The sequence below is a fragment of the Anser brachyrhynchus genome, assembly GCF_964034855.1.
Source record: "Anser brachyrhynchus genome assembly, chromosome: 2".
NCBI lineage: Eukaryota > Metazoa > Chordata > Aves > Anseriformes > Anatidae > Anser > Anser brachyrhynchus.
The window spans coordinates 112,235,288-112,255,066 of NC_137695.1; the positions used below are offsets into that span (position 1 = coordinate 112,235,288).

Below are 19,779 nucleotides of genomic sequence, written 5' to 3' on the forward strand. Positions count from 1 at the left end.
ATAGGTTTTATGAAATGCATAAAAGGGCGGGTCAAAAGAAACCAGAATTCAGGAAAGTATGAACATGACATTTGCAAGGACCTTCTGCAGAGCTACTGTGAGAAGCCACAACTCCGTTTAGTCCTGTATGTGCAGTACATCACTCCATCGCTGGAAAAAAGAGCCGTGTGTATGATCTTTGGTTGCATTCCTAGCATACATTAACATTTTGTCACCACTGACTCAAGGAGTGTGGCACAATGACAAGGTTTCCAAACAAAGGCAGTATTTTATGTCTGTTCAGTGTTTGTATTAAGGGGAGGACAAACAGGCCAGTTTTTGTGCTACCTCATTTTCAGTACAACAATTCTGAAATTTCCAGGACAACATGAAATTTGGTTTACTTACGGATTTCCCAGTAGTCACTATGATTGGCGGAATAAAATGTAAGTTATTCTTGTGATTAGGCTCCGACTTTGAGACAAACAATCATTGTTAAAGTGCATTAAATGTCACCTGCAGCTCTTTGATCGGGTGCTTTAACCTAGAAGAGACTCTCAGCTCTTCTAAACTAAACAAAGGGAGGTGGATCACCAGCGAGACAACTTCGCTGCAAGGAAAGAACGGGGAGTGCAAGAAGAGGCATTAGGTCGGGGGTACGACATTGCCTTTTGTGTCATTACCAAATACCTGTCCCTGCACACTGCACAGCAGTGATCATCTGAAATGAAGAGCTCTGTGTATCTGGGAGCTCTGAGGCTACACCACCACCATGTCACTGGTGGGATCCCGTTCTCTCTGTGCACCACAGGCCTTCCCTTGCACTTTTCCTTATCTTACATTGGCTTGATATCAGTGAAGTAAAGGCATGGCGCTCTGTACTTTTCCTCGACTCCTGTGTCACATGTTCTTGCACCTCCTTTGTACTCACTTGGAGCTGCTGGGAAGTCACCAGCCCTGCATAAATCCCAGGTGGAGAGGGCAGCAGGCTGGGCCCCTGGATGTTGAAATGAAAACATTTGGGCCTGTTATCCTGTCCCCACTCTAGTTCATCCTGACATCTAGGAAGTAGACTTGGTGTCCCTTAATTTCTGGTCTAAATTTGTTCTTGCCCATTAACATGAACAGATGAGCAGTTGCTGCATTTCACCGGTGTGTGTATGAAATCATCTATTTCCCTGCCCAATAGGTTTTGGAGCTTCCACAGAGCACTCTGAAAGCCTTGCACAAAAGGCACTACAGCTATGCAAAGAACTACTGTTGACATCAATAAATCACTTCAGCCAAGAAGGGGAAGCAGGTTTCCAGTTTAGAACAATAAACAAACCACAGCAGTGTTTACTGAGCACTTTAAAGATAACAGTGGCTACATAAATACTAAGAATTATTAAGGTTTCTTTGTGAAAAGGTTAATTGCATGGTGAGGAACAGTATTGCAACGTCCAAGCCCATCTACAGGTAGAATAAGCACCTTTTGGTTACTGGGAACTCAAAGCCACAAATGGACCTCTCCTCAAAGGCTCTGAGATGAAACAAATGCTCCCAACGGGAAGCTCTCCGTGCTTAAAATCCCAAGCTGGATGAAGAGTGCCTTTGCTGAAGACAACTTCAACTTCAGCCTGAATGTGGCAGAGAAAGACTTTGCTGCCGGTACTCCACCGCTGGTCCAAGGCCTGCGTGCCCTATCACCCAGCATTAATGAGAGCCAAGAGGGAGCTACAGGCTCCTCCCTTCAACCTGTGGCAGCTCCACATTTCAAATATTGTTTATAAACAAAAAGCCTGTTACAGCCCAATATTACTCAGAAAAGAGGACCTGGTAACTGTATCTGCTCAGAAGGAGGTCAGCAGATACCCCCTACGGGATGTGGCATCCCAGATGTTCCTCACTGGTTGCACTGGAACCTAGGCCGTGGTAGCCAGTCATGGAGGAAGCTGGAAACAGGACTTGGAAAGTCCTGCTATAAGTGGTGGGGAGCATTTTCCCATGGACAGGCATCATTCAAGAAGCTCTTTTGCCGAGTAGCTGCCCCTTTTGGGGTGAGACTACTCAAAAAAAGAAAATATACCTGGCAGAAAGGAGAGACTGCCTGTGGATACTAGACAGCTGCAGGTTGGTCTCCCAGCATGTTCACTTCAGCCATCACAGGGCCACTGCTGGCTTTCCCTATCCTCTCCCCTACACTCTGACATCAAGAGAAATAGGAGACCCTCACCAACAGTGGAAGCTTCCACATTTTTGGAAAATTGATAGTTACAGCCTGTCTGATAGTATTTATTGCTCACCCAGAATCGCTGGCTACTGAAGTCCTTCCAGTGATTATCCTCCTCCTTTACAACTATGAAAGGGCCTTTTATCTTAACAGTGTGGTTGTTCCCAGCTGTTGATCTGAAGAAACTTTAAGGAGAAAGACCAGTATCATGGCAGGGCTGCCTAGAGTCCCTCTGGCTTTCTCCAAAGCAAAATGTTCATCTTTAACCTGCTGGGGGCTCCAGACGAACCTACCCTCTTCGGCGTTACTTGTTAAAGAAGTCCAGTCCCATAAAATGCTGTGCAACTTAAGTTCCCAATAAGGCTCTTGAGATTTCTGCATGCTCAATATTTTTTAGTCTGTCACAGGATTGAATCCTGGATACAATCATCCTCTGCACGTCTTGCATAATTCTTTGGTTCTGTACCAGTTTGTCTGCAAGTTTCAGTTAGGCACAACATTATTTTAATTGAAAAATACAACAGCATGAATTACCTAAACAAAGAGATTTTTTTTCTGGTGTTGTCTTATGTTGTTGGAAAACTTAAAGCTTTTCTTTTCAATGCTGAATAGAAATCGAATAGCAATTTCAGCTTGCAAGCAAAGGTATGCCCACTTCTGCACTCTTCACCAGAACCCCAACTTCTTATCTAACTTACAAGAAGAATAACTTTATGATTTGGCAATATATATGGCTAATTCGTTCTCAGTAAACTACATTCATTTGTGCAAACTCACTAATTTTTTTTTTAAACTCACTGAAGCAAAGTGCAACAATTCAGCTGAATCCCAGGCAGATATTTTTTAAGCAGAGACCATTCTGAGTTTCCTCTCAATCTTCTCTGTCCTCAACATCTTAAGCAATTTTTCAGTAAATTGCCAAGGTCTGAAGACAGATGAAGTCCCTGGATTTATGTACTGACTAACATTATAACTCGACTCAATGTAAAAAGATCTGTGATGTGTTTGTGGCTAACAAGACTTAGTGTATGTTTATACTGCAGGAATGACTGAGTTTTGATGTAGCATCTTACAACAACATGCTTATAACATAGCTCTTTACAAAACCTTAACAATTTGCACTGCCTTCTCCACACAGGCACTAGTAGCATGTCTTATTCTAAGCATCTCAACCACAACAAAGGCCAAAATTGCTGTTGAGAGTTCATTTTCCAGGCCCATGTTAATTAGTGGGCCTGTTTGAGCGTGGCTACATGTAATCCTCTCACCAGCTGTTTGAACACGTGTATGACTGTGCACTTCTCCCTTAACTCCTGCCACAGAATTTGGGAACAAGTGCATTGCATAGTAGTTATGGATACCAAACCATAGTGTCACATACGGGGTCATGCAGAACATAGATTACTTGTATAGCATCTGTACTGTTAAGTATCTGTATAGCATCTGTACTGACAGCCAAATTTCTGGTGTACTTGAGCTATTGAATGGTATACTCTGGTTGGTTTGCTCATTAACTGTTCTTCCCCTGCTTGTGGAAATGCACATATGTATGCTGTAGGGCTGGGGATGCCTTCCCACAGCACTGCATATACATTGCAAAAAGATCCAGATGCTACACCAAAGAGAAAATCATCTTTCTTATTATTTGTTCAGTAGCTTTTGGCATAATTTGTAATGCTCTGGATCATTTTATGGACTGCCACATAGAAACAAAAATGTTACCAAAGCCCTGCACTGTCAGGAGGGCTTTTCCTGTTGGGATGTTGTAGATGGGATGTCACCTGTAGCCCTACGTGGCACTTGGAGGTACAGAGGAATCGGCAGAGGCAGCACTGCCACCAAAGGGAGGGCAGCAGCACCATGAGGACCAGCTGACTCCAAACAGCTGCAAGACCTGGGCATCCTTTTGGCACAAGGGCTGAGTGCTCCCAACCCATGAGTGCACCCCAAGGCACTCATTGCAGGCATGTGGCCATGCCAATAGAGGGACGCATCTCCGAAACAGCAGGAGCACTCGGGTGCATGGGGATGCATACACTGCGGGCGTGGAGGAGCTAACGTCAGTGCTGGGACTGGTGGGGCCCGCGAGCATAGGTAGGGCTGCAGGGCAAACACTGCTCTCAGGCCAAACCCTACTCCTGTTGCGGTCCTTCTGAGTTCAGCGATGCCAGATGGAGGCCTGAGGGCATGGCAACTCCATGGCAAGGGCCTCATGTGTTCACAAGCATATACTGATGAGGCTGATCAGTTCTGCAAACTGTTCCAAAAAGACCTTCTTGGGCAACCTAGGTTTACTGTCATGATAGTGTTGTCAGGGCACAGCTCCGTCAAACCGCGTTTGCTACAGGGCAGCATTAGCTCTTCCTTTGCTTTTCCTTTGTGCGAAGGAGTCGGAGGATGCGTTCATTTTTCGTTAGCTCTGCTGGCAGCTCGTTTGCCTGGAACAAAAAATCTTGAGGTTAGCAAAAATGACTAATTATTTCCAAAATATGGTTCAAAAGCATTACGCTTTTAATGCGTAATACTTTTAATGTCATGGTATAACCATGACGTGCTTATTTCAGCTTTGTCTCCACCACTGTTGGAGATATCTTAAAGTTATCTTTCCATGCAGTATGCAAGTCTCAGTTAAGTCTTCAAAATAATCCTAGCATGGGATTTGTGTGGTCAGCTTATTTTGTGCTGCCTGTCCAGGCTAAATGGTATCCTTTGGGTTCCCTATGCTGCTGCCACAAAACTGAAAGAGAACACGGCTGATGAGTCTTTGGGGAGATGAGGCAGATCAAGTACCAAAGTCCATAAAAATCCAAAGAAAAACTTTAGTTGCTATGAAATAGTCAGTGCTATTGTGTAGGATAGGTAGTAGAATAGCAGAGCTTGGTCTTCTGTACTTACTGAATACAATTGTAATAATTGAAAATATTTATAATGAGGCTACTTCTGAAAATCAATAATTCTGTTCTGCAAATGTACTGTTGTGCCAAATTGCATGTTTTTTCCCCCAAAAAAAATCTTTAGGAGAAGTTATAACCACAGATTTATGCTGTACAACCTCCTTCTGCAAATCACTACCAACAGCAGAAAAATCTTGCACATTGTTTGGATGATTGCATCAAAACAAAACGTTATTAGCACAAACTACTGTATGAGTGACATTAACTCTGCTGCCATCAAGTGGATTGATATAGGAATTACATGCACGGATTTTATATTAAATAACCAAAGCGTTCAGAAAGCATATGCTGGATTACTTGCATTATAAACTTTCGTTCACGTAATCATAAATCAGAAGTAAATACCAGTCCACCCGTTCACAGCTTAACAAACCCTGCTAAATATTAAATGCTAGAAGCAAATAGTCCACAAACACAACTCAGAGGAAGACATTTTCAATGAAATGACCAAACATTTAATGTTAAAACACGTAATAGATTTTTTTTTTTAAGTTTTCTGCAGAAAAGTTGATGTCATAAAAGGAATATGAAATTGCTTCAATAAACTAACAAATTTGTAGAAGACCTTGGAAAGGTGCATGTAATTTTGAGGTATTTTTGATATTAGCAATGTGCTAAATCCTAAGCCAATTTTACCAGAGGCACCCAGATATAGATTTCTCCTACTGTGGACATACCCTTCGTACACGTCTGTGAAATGAGACACGAATATAACTTAGGACTTACCAAACCAAGTAACAGATTACTGTTTCCCTAAAACACAGTCTAGCTGTCCCATGACTAGTTACAGCTAACAATTTAACCTGTGGTGCTGGGTTAACGAGTGCATGAGGTTATTCTCAGGCTGACATTACTTCACAGGTAGCAGCACCCTGATAGATGCTTGTGTACAAAACCTGATGGACTGAATGGTGGTGCTGCAGGAGAGGATCAAGGTGCAGTCGTGGTCTTACACAGAGACGTGGACAACCACCACCTACGTTGCACGCACAGGCGCTCCAAAGCTCAGCGCCGGTCCTAGCCCTGGGGTGGCACGCCAGGACGTACCTTGTTCCTCAGGCACGGGTCTGCTCCTGCCTCCAGCAGCAGTGCCACCGTCCTCACATTGCCGCTCAGAACAGCCGCGTGGAGAGCAGAGGTCCCATTCTGGAAAACACCAACGGAGATGTTTGGAATCAAAAAGGCAGTGAAACAAAGATGTTTGCAGAGAACAAACCCACAAACGAGAAATAACGTGGAAGAGACTAGGTCGTGAAAGCCTGATGGTGATTTAGAGAGGGTGCTGGCAGGCTAGTGGACTACAAAGGAGGTGATGTTAAATGCTTTAATAAAAGCGAGAGTCAGGTTCACTTTACCACAGTAATATCTTCTTTTTAAAATTGCCCTTGTCAATAGATTAGAGGTTGAAAAGCACACGGCACTTGCTGCTGCCTGGTGAAATCAGCCATTCACAACTGAAACAGGAGTACGAGGCGTAATGGAAACCAGCTGTGCATTTTATCTCCTTTCTCTCATGATTAATGTTCTCCCTGGCAGGCAGCTGAATGGTGATTTTTATCGTAGCTGACCTTTCGTTCGTGGCTGCAAGCTGACAGTTCACGTAAGTGTGGAAGCTATTTCTTACTCTTAATTAACAATCATGTTAATGCCACCTGGATTTTCAAGTTTATCAAAACTGCCAATTAGTTGCATCCACAGAAGTCATCAAAGTGTATCATTTATGGGTGCATGCAATTTGATCAGCTATTAAAATGCAGCTTCCAGATATCTGCTATTATTTTTGAGTCACTGGTTGAATTCAGAGGAAAACAGAAACAAACAGAGAGTTACTCACAACTGATCTCTTAGGGTTCTAGCTTACTGACTAAAGGCAATAAAAGGGCAGGGTATAATGCTGACAACTGCACCACCACGAGCAATCTGTTTACTGTAGAAATAAAATCAGCTGACAAAAAGCAAGAGAATTCCTCCCACAACACGATGTCCTTCCTTATTCCAAAAATCAATTTCACAATATCTTCTGAAAAGATTTGTTTGTATGTAGCACTAAAGGCTTAATAAAGAAATTTCATTTTTCTCTTGACTTTTTGGGCTCAATCTCTATCGTCTTCCACTTGTCATGAACGTCAGGTGTTTCATTAGACCCTTTGCCTTCTTGAGTTTCTGTCTAAAAATAAATGTGTTTCACTACTAACCTTCAGCAGGCCAAGGGTGGGAGAGAATTTAAGTAGCTCTTCTATCACATTGTTGTAGCCTTTAATGGCAGCCTTCAGCAAAGCAGTTGTACCATCCTTTAAAAGAGAGAAGATCAGCTCAGTCACAACAAGTGTTCACCCACATTCCCCTAGGCTGGAGGAAAACACCAGCTGTTCCCCCCACAAGGTCTCCTCTGCTCATCATCTTTGAGGAGGCACCTCCAGAGATCACGCTGCTAATTCTAGGGCATCTGAAGGATTGTTCCTCTGAAAACCTCAGGGTGAAATGAACCAGTCACAACCCATATCACGTCTGTCCCTCATTTATATGGACATCTTCATTCTCTTATTCCAGGAGGTCCTTCCAGGGAGCCATCCCAGACACGCAGGCAGAAACGGAGCCCAAGAGGGAGCTTTACAACCTGACAAACAGAACAACCTCTGGGGACACTGGGCCACCCCTCAGACAGCCTAGCGGCCTCAAAACACGCCAGGAAGCGCAAAGCTGCAGACAGAGCACAGGAAGAGGTGGCACTCACATCCCTCGCGGCGTCCCGCTCAGCTCCCCGCAGCAGCATGACTCGCACCACCTCGCTGTGGCCCATCTGCGACGCGATCCACAGGGGTGCTGTCCCGTCCTTCAAACAAAATAAGGGTGCTGGGAAGTTTCACTTCTATATTGTGTACTCCCCAGTATTTTACTACCAAAATCTGCCTACTGGAAGGGATGAACTTCAATTCCTCAATAAAATTCTGCGTCACGGACAGACAAATGCAGAGTCCCTTCCAGAAGCATGTGGGAGCTCCCTGGAGGAAATCAGAACATTTCTGGTTGTCGAGGAGAGGAACCCTTAGATGTTTTCTCTTGCATGGCTGACCTGAAATTGGCATTGCTGTTTGAACACTAGAAGCCCTCTGTGGCTTACCAGCTGTGCCTAAAATAAACAGGGAAGTTTAAAATGTAAAGGCCAAAGGTATGCTGTGTAGATCGAAATCTGGGTGGCTGGATGTGGCAGAAGGATCCGTGCATGGATGAGTTCTGCAGCTGGGTGTCTGTACCTATTGAATGGAAGTTGTTTATAGAAGCTAACGAACAACTTGAGATGATCAGCAACTTTCAGTGTTAAATTACATTGTCCACTCCTAGGGAATCTGATAAAAATGTCCTGACTTACAGTGATGGTGAGTATCTCACAGATTTTATCTTCAAGAGCTCCACTAGAAAAAAAAAAAAGTCAATTTTCAAGGAATACAATGTAAAATAATCTGGTTTGGGGGAAAAAAAATATATGTTTTAGGCTCTTAGGCAATCATGATTTGAGCAGAAAACTTTGGGAAATAAAATGCATCTTCAAAATAAGCTGAACGTTCTGATGAATTTCTATCCCAAATACAAAGGTGAGTTGAAACACTGGAAATATTGTTTCTGCAATTAGAATTTAGTTTTGTATTTTTTCCTTCTTTTCCTTCTAAATGGCCAAATTTGCTTCTCAAGATTATATGAGGACTCCAGCAGTTAGTTATGTGGCACCAAATTAATTTGCATGGTCCTTTAATAAAAGGTTTTGCCTGCATGGACTTTAACTTATAAGTGAGACCACAAGTAGCAGGGTGTCTGATTCTGCCAGTTCCTCCTGCCAGCCTCAGCAGCCTGAAGACTTGGCAGGAAAAGAATGAGACAAAACCCCGGAAAGAGCCTTAATGAGAAGTTTCAGAAGGAAACAGCTTTTTACTTTAAATAAAATATTTCCACCTTGATCAAAGAAGTAATCTCTCTCCTCGGTGCCAACTGGAGATTCATATGACTTGCTAAAGCTATTCAAAAACATTGTTGAACCATTCTCTGCTTTCTATGGGCTAGTGATTTAATCCATTGGAAGAAACAACAAAGTTATTTCTTCCTTCGATATTGTGTTCTAGTTTTCACCTTTTCTGGTTCTGAGGAAAAGCAAACATACACCCTGATATCTTTAGTTTTTTCAAATGGCAAAGAATAGGATCTTTGCTGACTCTTGTATCAATTCTATAAATGATCTCATGGAAGTTAGTGGCTGACCTCACTCTAGTACATATCCTGTTAATACAATGAGTGTTCTTTATGATTCAAAAATAACAAAGGCTCTCTTGTACAAAGAGCATGTGATGTTAGCATGATAGCAAAAACTGTCCATCTCCAATGTACAGTGTTTTCCCTATCAGTAAACTGACACTTGATATTTTTTCCAATCTTCCCCCACCAGAGGGCTCTAGAAAATAGCAAGAGGGACACTGAAAAAGCCTATGAAACTTGGAAAATAGCGAGCCACCTACACAATTTAATGGGCATGAGGAACTAATGCTGTGCAAGTCCACATTTCTGTTTACATAAAAAAAACGCAAGTACAAGAACAGCATGGGGAACATAGCAGCTTTCTTTCACTCACAGTGATGTTTATGACTCTTCAGTTATGAAGCGAAAGAAGCAGAAGGAAATACTTGTGTTGGGTAACATCGATGTTACCATTAACTGTCCTTAATAGTATTGCTGTTAGATATCATTGTCTGCATCTCAGTTATAGGGTAGAGACAAAAATACATTGGGAGAAAGAGTGAACACCTTGGAGAATTTAGCTTAAAAAGAAGAAAGATGAAGAAGTTGATGGTGGGCTCACAGTGATTAATGTCAGCTTCTATCTTTTATACAAACAGCATCTAACAGGCAGGTTTATGTAAATGCATATAATCTTTATATGCAGTAGATGAGATTTCTGTTCATTTTCATGTTGGTGTATGGTCCAAAAGAGATACTACATTGTACTAAGATGCCATGCGAGAATTCCTGTATAAACAGATATTAAGACTCAGAGATGAGTCAGGAAGAAAATGACACCAGGGAAAGAAGCCGTTCAAAAAGTACTTTCCATTTCTTGTTCCTCTGACCACCCAGCAGACTGGAGACCATTACTTTTACAGAATAAACAATGTTAAATGCTCCATATGTTTAAGGCTGTGTTTATTATTTCCTTATTTGATTGTATATTCGTAATAGATACAAACTATATCTCATTATGTCCAGCCGTCCCAAACATTCCCTGACAGAATTTTCTAATGCTCCTTCTCTTACCCATTAACTAAAGAGTTTGCTTTGCAGCTTTGAATCTCAGTGCTTGCTGGAGACCTAGAGTCTTAGAAAGGGCCAGATTACTGTAGGAGGTGAAATTACCCTTGTATTCCCCCTGAGGACTTTCAGGGACAGAGAGCCCCTACTCTCAGGCTGCTCAGTGTCATGTCCTCCACCATTCTTCCCACCAGTCCACTTGCACCACTATACCAGCCGAATTGTTGCTAATAATAAGTAAGTCAAGCTTGCTGGACTGTAGTCTGCACTCTGTATAGGTTTACCAGCTTGCATGTATGTGTGATCGCATATCACGTGGAAAGAAAAACAAAATTAATTTTCGTAACATTTTCAGTCTACTTAACCAGTCAAACTAAAGCCTGCCAAAACACAGCATAAAATTCATTGGCAAATAACCTTCTTGCTTTGCTTTTGAGTCTGAGAAGCAAAGAAACATTGCCTACACCGGGCTGCAGACATTGCTCCGAACTCTGTCTAGACAAAAAGATGACAAAAAAATTCCAGCCTGTCTCCATGGGGGCCCAATGTCAGAAAGAAGAAAAGAAGGTTAAAAATCAAGAGGAATGACATTGCCAGGGAAGAAGCTTTCCAGAAAGCTTCCCTCTTCAGCCTTGTGAGAGCTGAGCTGAAGGGCCTGCACACAGGCATCTCCAAGGTGTCAGGAGAACCCTGTGAGACTGGGAGATGGGGCACAAGACAGAAGGGGAACTGGTACCCACTGGAGCAGCAGGAAGACACATACAGGGAAGTTGCATGTGATCAGACAGATGAATTACACCCCTAAATTCACAAGACAGAGGAAAACGTGGACACTTAGGAAGGAGAAGCATGAACCTTGCGCTCTGCAGCTACAGGCAGCCCTGCATTCAGTGTTGCTTAGAAAAGTTTCCTACAGCAGTAAGAGCAACAAAGCTTGTGACTGACAGTAGGAGACATCTGGCATCAAAAGTGCACCATCTAGGGCTGCATTCCTGGTAACCAACGTGCCACCTTTGAACAAAGTGCAAAATTGTTAGTAAGAAAGAGATTGAAGTCCATCCAACCATTTCTTTACTAATTAAACAGTAAAAATGCTCCATTTGTTGAGGAAATGCTTTGGATTACAGTGGACCTGAATACAAATGCCACAGATCTACCCAGGCATAATCTTAGCAGGGATCCAAGGTACCCTGAGGCAAACTAAGCCCATAGTGCCGGAGATGAGATAGAGCCAGGAGGGGCATTCGCATGGAGTTGAGTCTTTGCCTCAACTGAGATTTGAACATGCATCAGGAAATATTGTGTTGCATGAATGTGAAACTGGTTCAGCTAAATCAAAGGCTCCCCAGCTTTCTTTTGACCCACTCAAAAAGTTGTTAATGCAAACACTGGTTTATCCTTCTTATCCACCAGGAAAATGACTTCAGTTTTGTGAACATAAAATGCTGGTGCAGTTTCCATGCACTAGAGGAGCAGCAAGGAGACACAAACCTACAGATGCAGCAGAAGCCATATAGATCAATCTCTGCTGCCAAGCTATGACTTTTCAGGTTCTTTGGGGCAGATGAAAAGAAATGCTAAAATACCTGGCCAAGCTTGTCACATGCCACGCTGTCCTCTGTTATTAGAGTCCTCACATTTATTTGCTCCTGACTCCTGTTTTTTTACTTGCTACAGTCAGCGATCACAGACACCTGGCAGACATACGTGACTGATTGCAAGGACAAGACCTTATCCCATCAATTTATAATGTGCAGTCAAGGCCCAGGACAGCTACCTTGCCTGCAGGGTTTCAGCAGACCACAGGGGAGGCTCTCCCAGAGAAGGCAAAGATTCCTGGGAACGTCTGTCTCTAACCAGACACCTCGAAGTGCCAGGAGCAAAGTTAGCTGTGCAACTCCCACACCTGGCTATTCAAAGCAGCATCTGAAAGTGCTGTTTAAGCACTGATTTTAGAATCAAGACACATCTAAACAATCAAGGATCCGTATTTTTTGAAACCAAGAGAGTTTTTGTATGCCTCTGAAAACCAGGCATGCTTATGTATCCCTTAGTTTAAGACCTAACCTATATGCACCCATACCTAACAACAGCACGCAGTGATGCAAAGTGGAGCTAGCCCTCCACCTTCTATAGCAGGGATCTCTGAACCACATCTAATTCATTCGTATCATTTAATGATCAAACAGCAGCCCCACTGCCTACAGAGGAGCTAATTTCGTGCTCACGGTTGCCACTGGTCTCATGTGTTTACAGGAACAGACTAACGAGAGGAAGCAACTGGAAACCTAGATAGCAAAGCTCTGCACATGTACCAAGTACTTACAGAGGTGAAGGTTAATACTCACGCCTGAATTTCAAAGTACACACGGAGGATACAAAATAAAACTAAAAGTGAAAGTTTTTTTTTGAAGATTAGCATTAATACTGAACCCACGTTTCTGGTGATCTCAGTACACTAAATCTAGTACTTTCTCCCACTAGTGTTCCCAGATTTTCCAAAGCTTTTCCAAGGATTTTCAAAAGAACGCAAGGACATGAGGGACTATATGTGCTCACAAGTAGCCTGGTGCAGCAGAAACAGCTCAGTAGTTGCAAGAGGTAGTGCAAGGCCCTTATATCAACACTAAACACAGCTTGAGGGTTTTATTTTGATTTAGTCTGGTCCCGTGGCCCAAACGTGCCCAACCTGCACATGGTTCAAAGCATTCCCAAGGATCAGCCAGAGGTCTGATCTCCTTTAGGATGTGAAGCACAATTGGTGCACGCCTAAAATGGAGCTTCCAGTTTCACTTCTTACAGAAATTATCTAGGTTGTGTGCAAGCAGAAACAACTGGGGCACTTCCTCCAAATCCACACTATCACTCCGAACTAACACACAAATGCAGACACAGCCACAATTTACCTTTTGGTGAAGCACCTCCATGGGAACCTGATGTCCAGAGAAAATTCCAGTGTTAACTTTAAATAACTGTGAAATTTACTAATTAGATCCCAGCTCTGCCCTGAAGTGTTGAGCTTACCTGTCGTGGCTGGTTAACCTTTGCTCCTGAAGAAAGGAGCAATCGGATGACATCCAGATAGCCTCCTTGCGCTGCCAAGAAAATTGCAGAAGCTCCATCCTAAGAACAAATACATCCAGCTTATACTGTTTTGAAATTATACGGTACTTTTCACACAAAAACAAAGCAAACTGAATCACCTTCTCCCTCCTAAGCCATTATGCAGTGTAACAGCATATATAGACAGCTGAGCTCAAGGAGTAATGACCAAAATCACAAACTATGGCAATGTTTTCATTCAGCATAAAGAAGTACTGGCTCCCATCATGTATCAAACAGCATTAAGTCCTGGGTCTGGCATACTAAGAGTCTAGCTCACCAAAGCATTGGTCTACATAACTAGAAATCCATTCCTATTTAGGAAAATATATTTATTCAGGTTTGTTTAGCTCATGCAGAGGTGCTCTGCCACAGAGATGCATGTGGTGAAAACGTGTTCAAATACTTTGCAGAACTGCAGACTCTGGCATTGAGGCCTGCTGTTTAGACCGAAGGAGTGAGTACTGTGCCATACTGCTGCGCCATGCCAGCAACTACTAGACCACTGCTCTGGCACATATTGCAGGAGAGATTGGCTCTGTAATAAAAGTGGGTAAATGTAGCACATGCAGGACAGAGTATCTCAAAGCCCTATCAGAAGCCAGCATTTCTCCATGAAAAGTTTGTGAAAGAAATGAACTAATCCGGGATTTATTTTTCTTCAACATGTCTTTCACGTGGAGATGTTCTCAACATTAGAAAATTCATAAGCTTTCTCCGTAGGAAAAGAAAATAAAAAATCATCTCATTGAGTTTTTTTTCAATGAAAAATTTTCAAACCTCATTAAAAGCCATCAAACCAACTAGAAGTGGAAAGACATACTGCTTAGGTCTTCCTCCTTGAAAACTCAGCGCAGGCCTGAAACATGCACTGAATAGCGTGCCCAGGGGCTGAATTTAAAATGTTTGACCTTGATTGCATGGCAAATGTCCTTCCTGGTAAAGAAGAGAGGTATCTGCTGGCACTGCAGATGAATATCCATGCCTGGGCCCTCTGAGGGGCTGTTTTCTATGGCTGCTATGCAAGTGCATGAAATAGGGTGATGGCATCGGATGCTTTGCATCTTCCTCCAGAGACACATACAGTAAGAACGCTTCCATTTAGAAAGCAGACAAGGTTGCATAATATTAAAAGAGCTCTTTAATATAGCATCAGTCATGATGGAGAACCTGGTTTGCCTGTCATCCAACCATTATTTTTTAATTAATTATTTGGGATTTGTACTTGATTTGGTGCTATAACAAGAAAGTTGTTTAGAGGCTATAAAATATTTCTGCAAGTAGCACTGTTTAGTTAGCGTATTCTCTTGTGTTCTCCTCTACCCCTCACATGATTCAACTTAAAATTAAAACATCTATCTCAATGGTTTGGGGAGGACTGCCCAAGTGCATGCTCGAAATCCCTCTCCTTTGGCTGCCTGCAAGTGAAACTGTCAGCCAGATACCATTGTGTAAAAGCCACTTGGCAATGTCCCAGAAAAAAAAAAAAAAGAGTCAGGCTAGTGCTTGTTTTTAAGAGCTTGTGTTCTTATTTTATTAAGCAGCTGTTTCTGACTGGTTTTGCCTCATGACTTTGAGCAATAAAAATACATCTCTAAATCTGAATGTAAATACTGCTCATTTCCAGGAGAGACAACAAGGAAGTTATTTTACTGCTTTTACTTCTAGGTAAGTGTCCCCAGGTGCAACAGCACTGCTATTTTTAAACCAGGTGGAAAACCCTGGGATTAGCAAACAGAGGACGACAAACATTATGAATGTTACGAATTATGCTAACCCTTAGATTAGCAAGGTCATTGCTACTTGGGCAGCAGTGACTGTGGAGAACCCTTCTGTACAAACGTGGGGTGGGAGCAGCACAGAGGTGGGGACTCTGTGCGACGAGTGCATGAAGACTGGTGGGAGCCGAGAGTGCTCAGTGCTGACCAACAGCATCCTGCAAACCCCGTCGAAAAGGCTAAAAAAGATACATATATATATCCACGGGGAACAAATTCCTCTTTGTCAGACTCGTCTTGTGCCCTTGGGTAGGAAAGAGTGGTGGGAAGTGGAGAGAAAACCTGCCACTCATTTTTGTTGAATGCTGAAAAGCCCAGCTTATTTGTGTCTCTGCTGAAGTAAATTAAATCCAGTGCTTCATTGGCTCAGTCCAGCTTTCTGAAAAGTCAACTAAACAATGTCAGCTCAGTCGTTTTAACCACTCTTTGCCCAGAGAACTGACAAACTAGAGACACACAAATACCAAATAACGTCATTTAAACTGATATTAAAAATATATATATTTTAAAGACAACATAACTTCTACGACATTTCTTGGCAGAAAACTGATAAACTGATTCTTGAATACCTCAGTGGCTTTACAGTTATTTATTTCTCTGCCTGCAATGCAAATCTGATACGGTAAAACACGACACGAGCTTTTGTTCAATGGTAAGGGACAGCACAAAGCTGGTGCAGATTTGGAACATAGCCTTCTTACAGACAAGGAACCAAAACACAGCTAAACCATCTTTGTACCACTTCTCCCAAAACTGTGAAAAGCAGACAGTTAACAAAAATCACAACTTAGAGAGGCAGAGTACTACAAAACCACAACATTTGGCAAATGCTTCTCTGTGCTGGAGCCGGAGTACCCACTGCTGTCCAACAAACAGCACATTTGTTCCATCACCAGTGTTGTCAATATTATCCGTGTCAAATAACTCACGTAAAGTTGATCGTGAATGTTGGCACCATGCTTCAACAGAGTTTCCACTACCTTTGCATGCCCATACTGACAAGCAGCTAGAAGAGCAGTACCTCCATCCTGTGAAAAAACAAAGAAAGGGTACAGTAGTGTGGGAGTGAAGATGCTAGACTGAATGTCACCATAAAACATAAGCAAATTTTAAGGCTTTTCAGAATTTGGCTCACAACAATTCTGGAGTGACTAGCTACTGAATCCTTCGTAATTTTAGTGCCAAGCCATGGCCCTTAAATCTTTGGCTCTATCACTATAAACATTTTTCTCCTGAGGCTTTTTTAGTGAGTGACGGGAACAAAGAAAATTCTGCTTTTAGTTCCTCATCTTCTACCTTCCCACTAGAGACTTTATTTGCTTCACAACACCAAGCTGTTCTGTATCTCTTCACTTTTACTGCCAAATCCCCTACCCATGACAAGCTCCTCCACTTGTTGAAGGACAGCACACCCTTCCCCTGCTCTAAAGCCTACCGACCATCTGCCCTTCTTTGACCAGAACTTCATGCTCTGTCATGTTCTGCCTTTCACCTTTTAGTTCTGGCCTGAAGAAGAGTAGGGAGGATGCAGCTAAAAGCATTCTAGCTAAATGTGGAAGCATGCATCAGACCAAACCCATAACCCAGTGAAAGCCCCATTACTTCTGCTGAAGAAACGATCCCTGGCAGTTATAGTTACTGTGCATTACCACTAAAGGGAGACCTAGGCACATGCATCGAGTCTGGCGTGTAGACCTGCTCCCATAGGAGCTACCTGAGATGGGAAATACCTCAGTATTGCTGGCTCACAACTCCAAGCCAGCTGAAACAATGAAAATAGCAAATGCGGGGCTTGCCACATCGTGTTAAATGCATTGTACCCCACTCAAAAATTGCCATCGTTTCTGACACTGTTATGGAGAGGAGGTTCTCATCTTCTGCCTGGGACGGCACCATGCCGTGATGCAAGGATGATGCCACGTCATGGATACCCGAGGGTTTCTGTCTCCTTCCCCACCTTCTCCCTGCCTCAAGCTCCTCCTCCACAAAGCAAGCTATCAAATAAATGGTTTCTACAGCTGTTATTAATTGGGGCAAAAGATTATATTTTCCCTCGGTCTTGTTCTCTGAAACAACTCAAAAGTTTTCTCTTAATTTTTCCACGTGGACAGATAGCCAACAAGACAAGTTACAGCCCAAATGGATGAAGGAATCTGTTATAATGGGAAGTGACAATCAAACTTATTAATCTGTAGTGCTATTTCGTGCCTATAACAATCTCATGAAAACTCAAGCCCTGACATGGCTGAAGTAATCCACAGGGACTGTCTGTAACTATGCTCAAAAACTATTCACCCTTCTGCCCTGCCACATTAAAAAGCAAGCAAGGCTTGAGTGTCAGCAAAGTCACCAATGTGAAACTGTTAGGTGACCATCTAAGAACTGTTAATTCTGGACTATGTAAGTAAACACGATGTGCAACCGGGTCAGTGGACTTAAGTTACTCTATAGCAATGAGTCACTAGACTTTCCTGTCAAATAAAATATCCTAATTTAATAGGAACTGCTGGAACAGAACACGAAAGCAACCACAATGGTTTCTGGGTTAAAATAAACAAACCAACAAACCACCTCTACACACTTAAAAAACAATGGCAAATGCTAGTAACTTCATGAAATCTGTTTCCTGTCTCCCATCAGCTGAAAGACAGTTTTACTTGAGTGCTGAGTTACCAGATCGAAGGCCTACAAACAAAAAAACAAGACTTTTTAAAAGACTTTCCCTTAAGGAAACGGGGAGAGAAAGGTCAATGAGTTAAGAAAAAAAACTGTATTATCAAGACAGAAGGTCTTCCTCAGAGAGGCAGGGAAGGATGAGCTATAGCAAGCTTAAAAATACTGAGGTTCCCCACCTGGAAGATAAGTGGTCATGTTCAGCTGTGTATGAGAACAGTATGTTTATTGTTTTTTTGCTTTTCATTTTCTACAATGCTTGTATTCCCAACTATGTTATTTTAAGAAGATTGTTTGGTTATTAACATAATTTCTGGAGGCAACAAAATGAGAGGCCCCAAATCAAAGACAGGCCTGCACGGCTAACCACAGTCAACACAGCAGAGCTGAAGGCAAGTTCTTGGAGCAGGACTGTGCTATTCCACTGTGGAGATGTCACAGCCTGAGGTTTAAGGAGGACACTTTAAGCAGGATATAAAGTGTCTCAGTGTGGGGATCATGACCTAGTAGTTGGTTGAATTCAGTGAACAGTTTTAGAAAGAACAGTTTTTAGATAGATTTTGGGAAAGAATAACATTTCCAAAACATAAAATTAAGATCTTTTAGACTAGAGTGACGAAGAGATCTAGATCACCCTGATCTAGTTCCATTTGCCCACCTCAAATCAAATCAAATTTCCAGGGGCAGAAAAAATCAAATAACAACTCCTTGGCCCAAGGATTTGGTTGTTGATCAGGAAGGCAAGTGGACTCTAAGACCTGCTCTGTTGTCTGTCTCCTATAAAGTCAAATTCATTCCACAGAAGAGACTGAGATTTGTGTGCATGCTCTGGATGGGGGTACCATTTTGGTAAACAGAGAGAGGTCTTGCTCTACGAAAAAGAACTTGGGGATGGGAATGCTTTCCATGGAAAACACCTTATGGCAAGACAACACTCAGTTAAATCAAGGAATTGGCAGTGTTGGACAAAACACTGCAAAGGTCCACATTTTTTAGGAGAAGAAAAAAATCAGTCCCCCAACTCCTATTGAGCTTGCATCTTGCTTTCACTTTCTTCCCTTTTTGCCAGCACAAGAGCCTGTTCTCCAGCATGCTCTAGCTGGAGACCCCACTGTTTTACAGACTATAAGGAAGGTAGATGGAAGAATGAAAACAAGAAATAAATGGCAGAGTCTTAAAATCTCCTTCAGCCATGTGATTCCTTCTTTTTTTTCTCTTTTTTTTTTTTTTTTTTAGCTTCGGCTGAAACAAGTAAAATGCTGAAGCAGCATCTTTGGTACTGGCAAGCCTCTTGGAAACTCTGAGCTGGGCAGGGACATGTGAGGAACCACGGAGGCACTTGTAGGGCAATAACCGCTCTGCAGCGGGAGGGAGACAGGCAATGGAGCTGAGAGAAGGCACTCAGCCTTGGGTTTATTTCCTGCTCATATCCTGTTTTCATGACACAACTTAGCTTTCACTAATCCTTTACTGCAAACCCTTCCAGCATACTGGAAGCTCAGACAGGAGCCAGTCCTCTCAGCTACCTCTGTAATTCTTCCTTTGAAACCCTTTTTTCTTATCCCTATATTCTCTCCTCCCTGTCAGCAGCAGGTACAGTAGCTGCCAATCTCTCATGTAAGCTCTGGGAACAGCAGCACCCGATGAGACCATGCTCTCTGGTGTACACCTCTCTATTTGCCTGTCCCTTCCTTCACCTCTGTCATCATTGCCTGCAAGCACCTTAGAATTACATGAAGTTTTTCTTAATTTTTCTGAAATATGTTACAAGGGAGGAGAATCTATCTTA

The 19,779-nt window shown here is 42.5% G+C and overlaps 1 protein-coding gene across 2 annotated transcripts in view; it reads right to left on the minus strand.

The window, feature by feature from the left end:
• Positions 1–311: 311 nt before the first annotated feature.
• The window catches only part of ANKRD29 (ankyrin repeat domain 29), a 31,355-nt gene continuing 11,887 nt past the window's right edge, over positions 312–19,779 (minus strand). The window contains exons 5-11 of one of the 2 annotated variants that reach the window (XM_080579823.1): positions 16,247–16,345; positions 13,462–13,560; positions 13,344–13,370; positions 7,880–7,978; positions 7,341–7,436; positions 6,193–6,291; positions 312–4,629 (exon numbers count right to left, since the gene is read on the minus strand). In XM_080579823.1, the coding sequence (XP_080435949.1) occupies positions 4,546–4,629; positions 6,193–6,291; positions 7,341–7,436; positions 7,880–7,978; positions 13,344–13,370; positions 13,462–13,560; positions 16,247–16,345 (603 nt within the window). In that variant the 3' untranslated portion in view covers positions 312–4,545. The remainder of the gene's footprint in view (positions 4,630–6,192; positions 6,292–7,340; positions 7,437–7,879; positions 7,979–13,343; positions 13,371–13,461; positions 13,561–16,246; positions 16,346–19,779) is intronic. The other variant, XM_080579824.1, reaches the window with a different exon arrangement.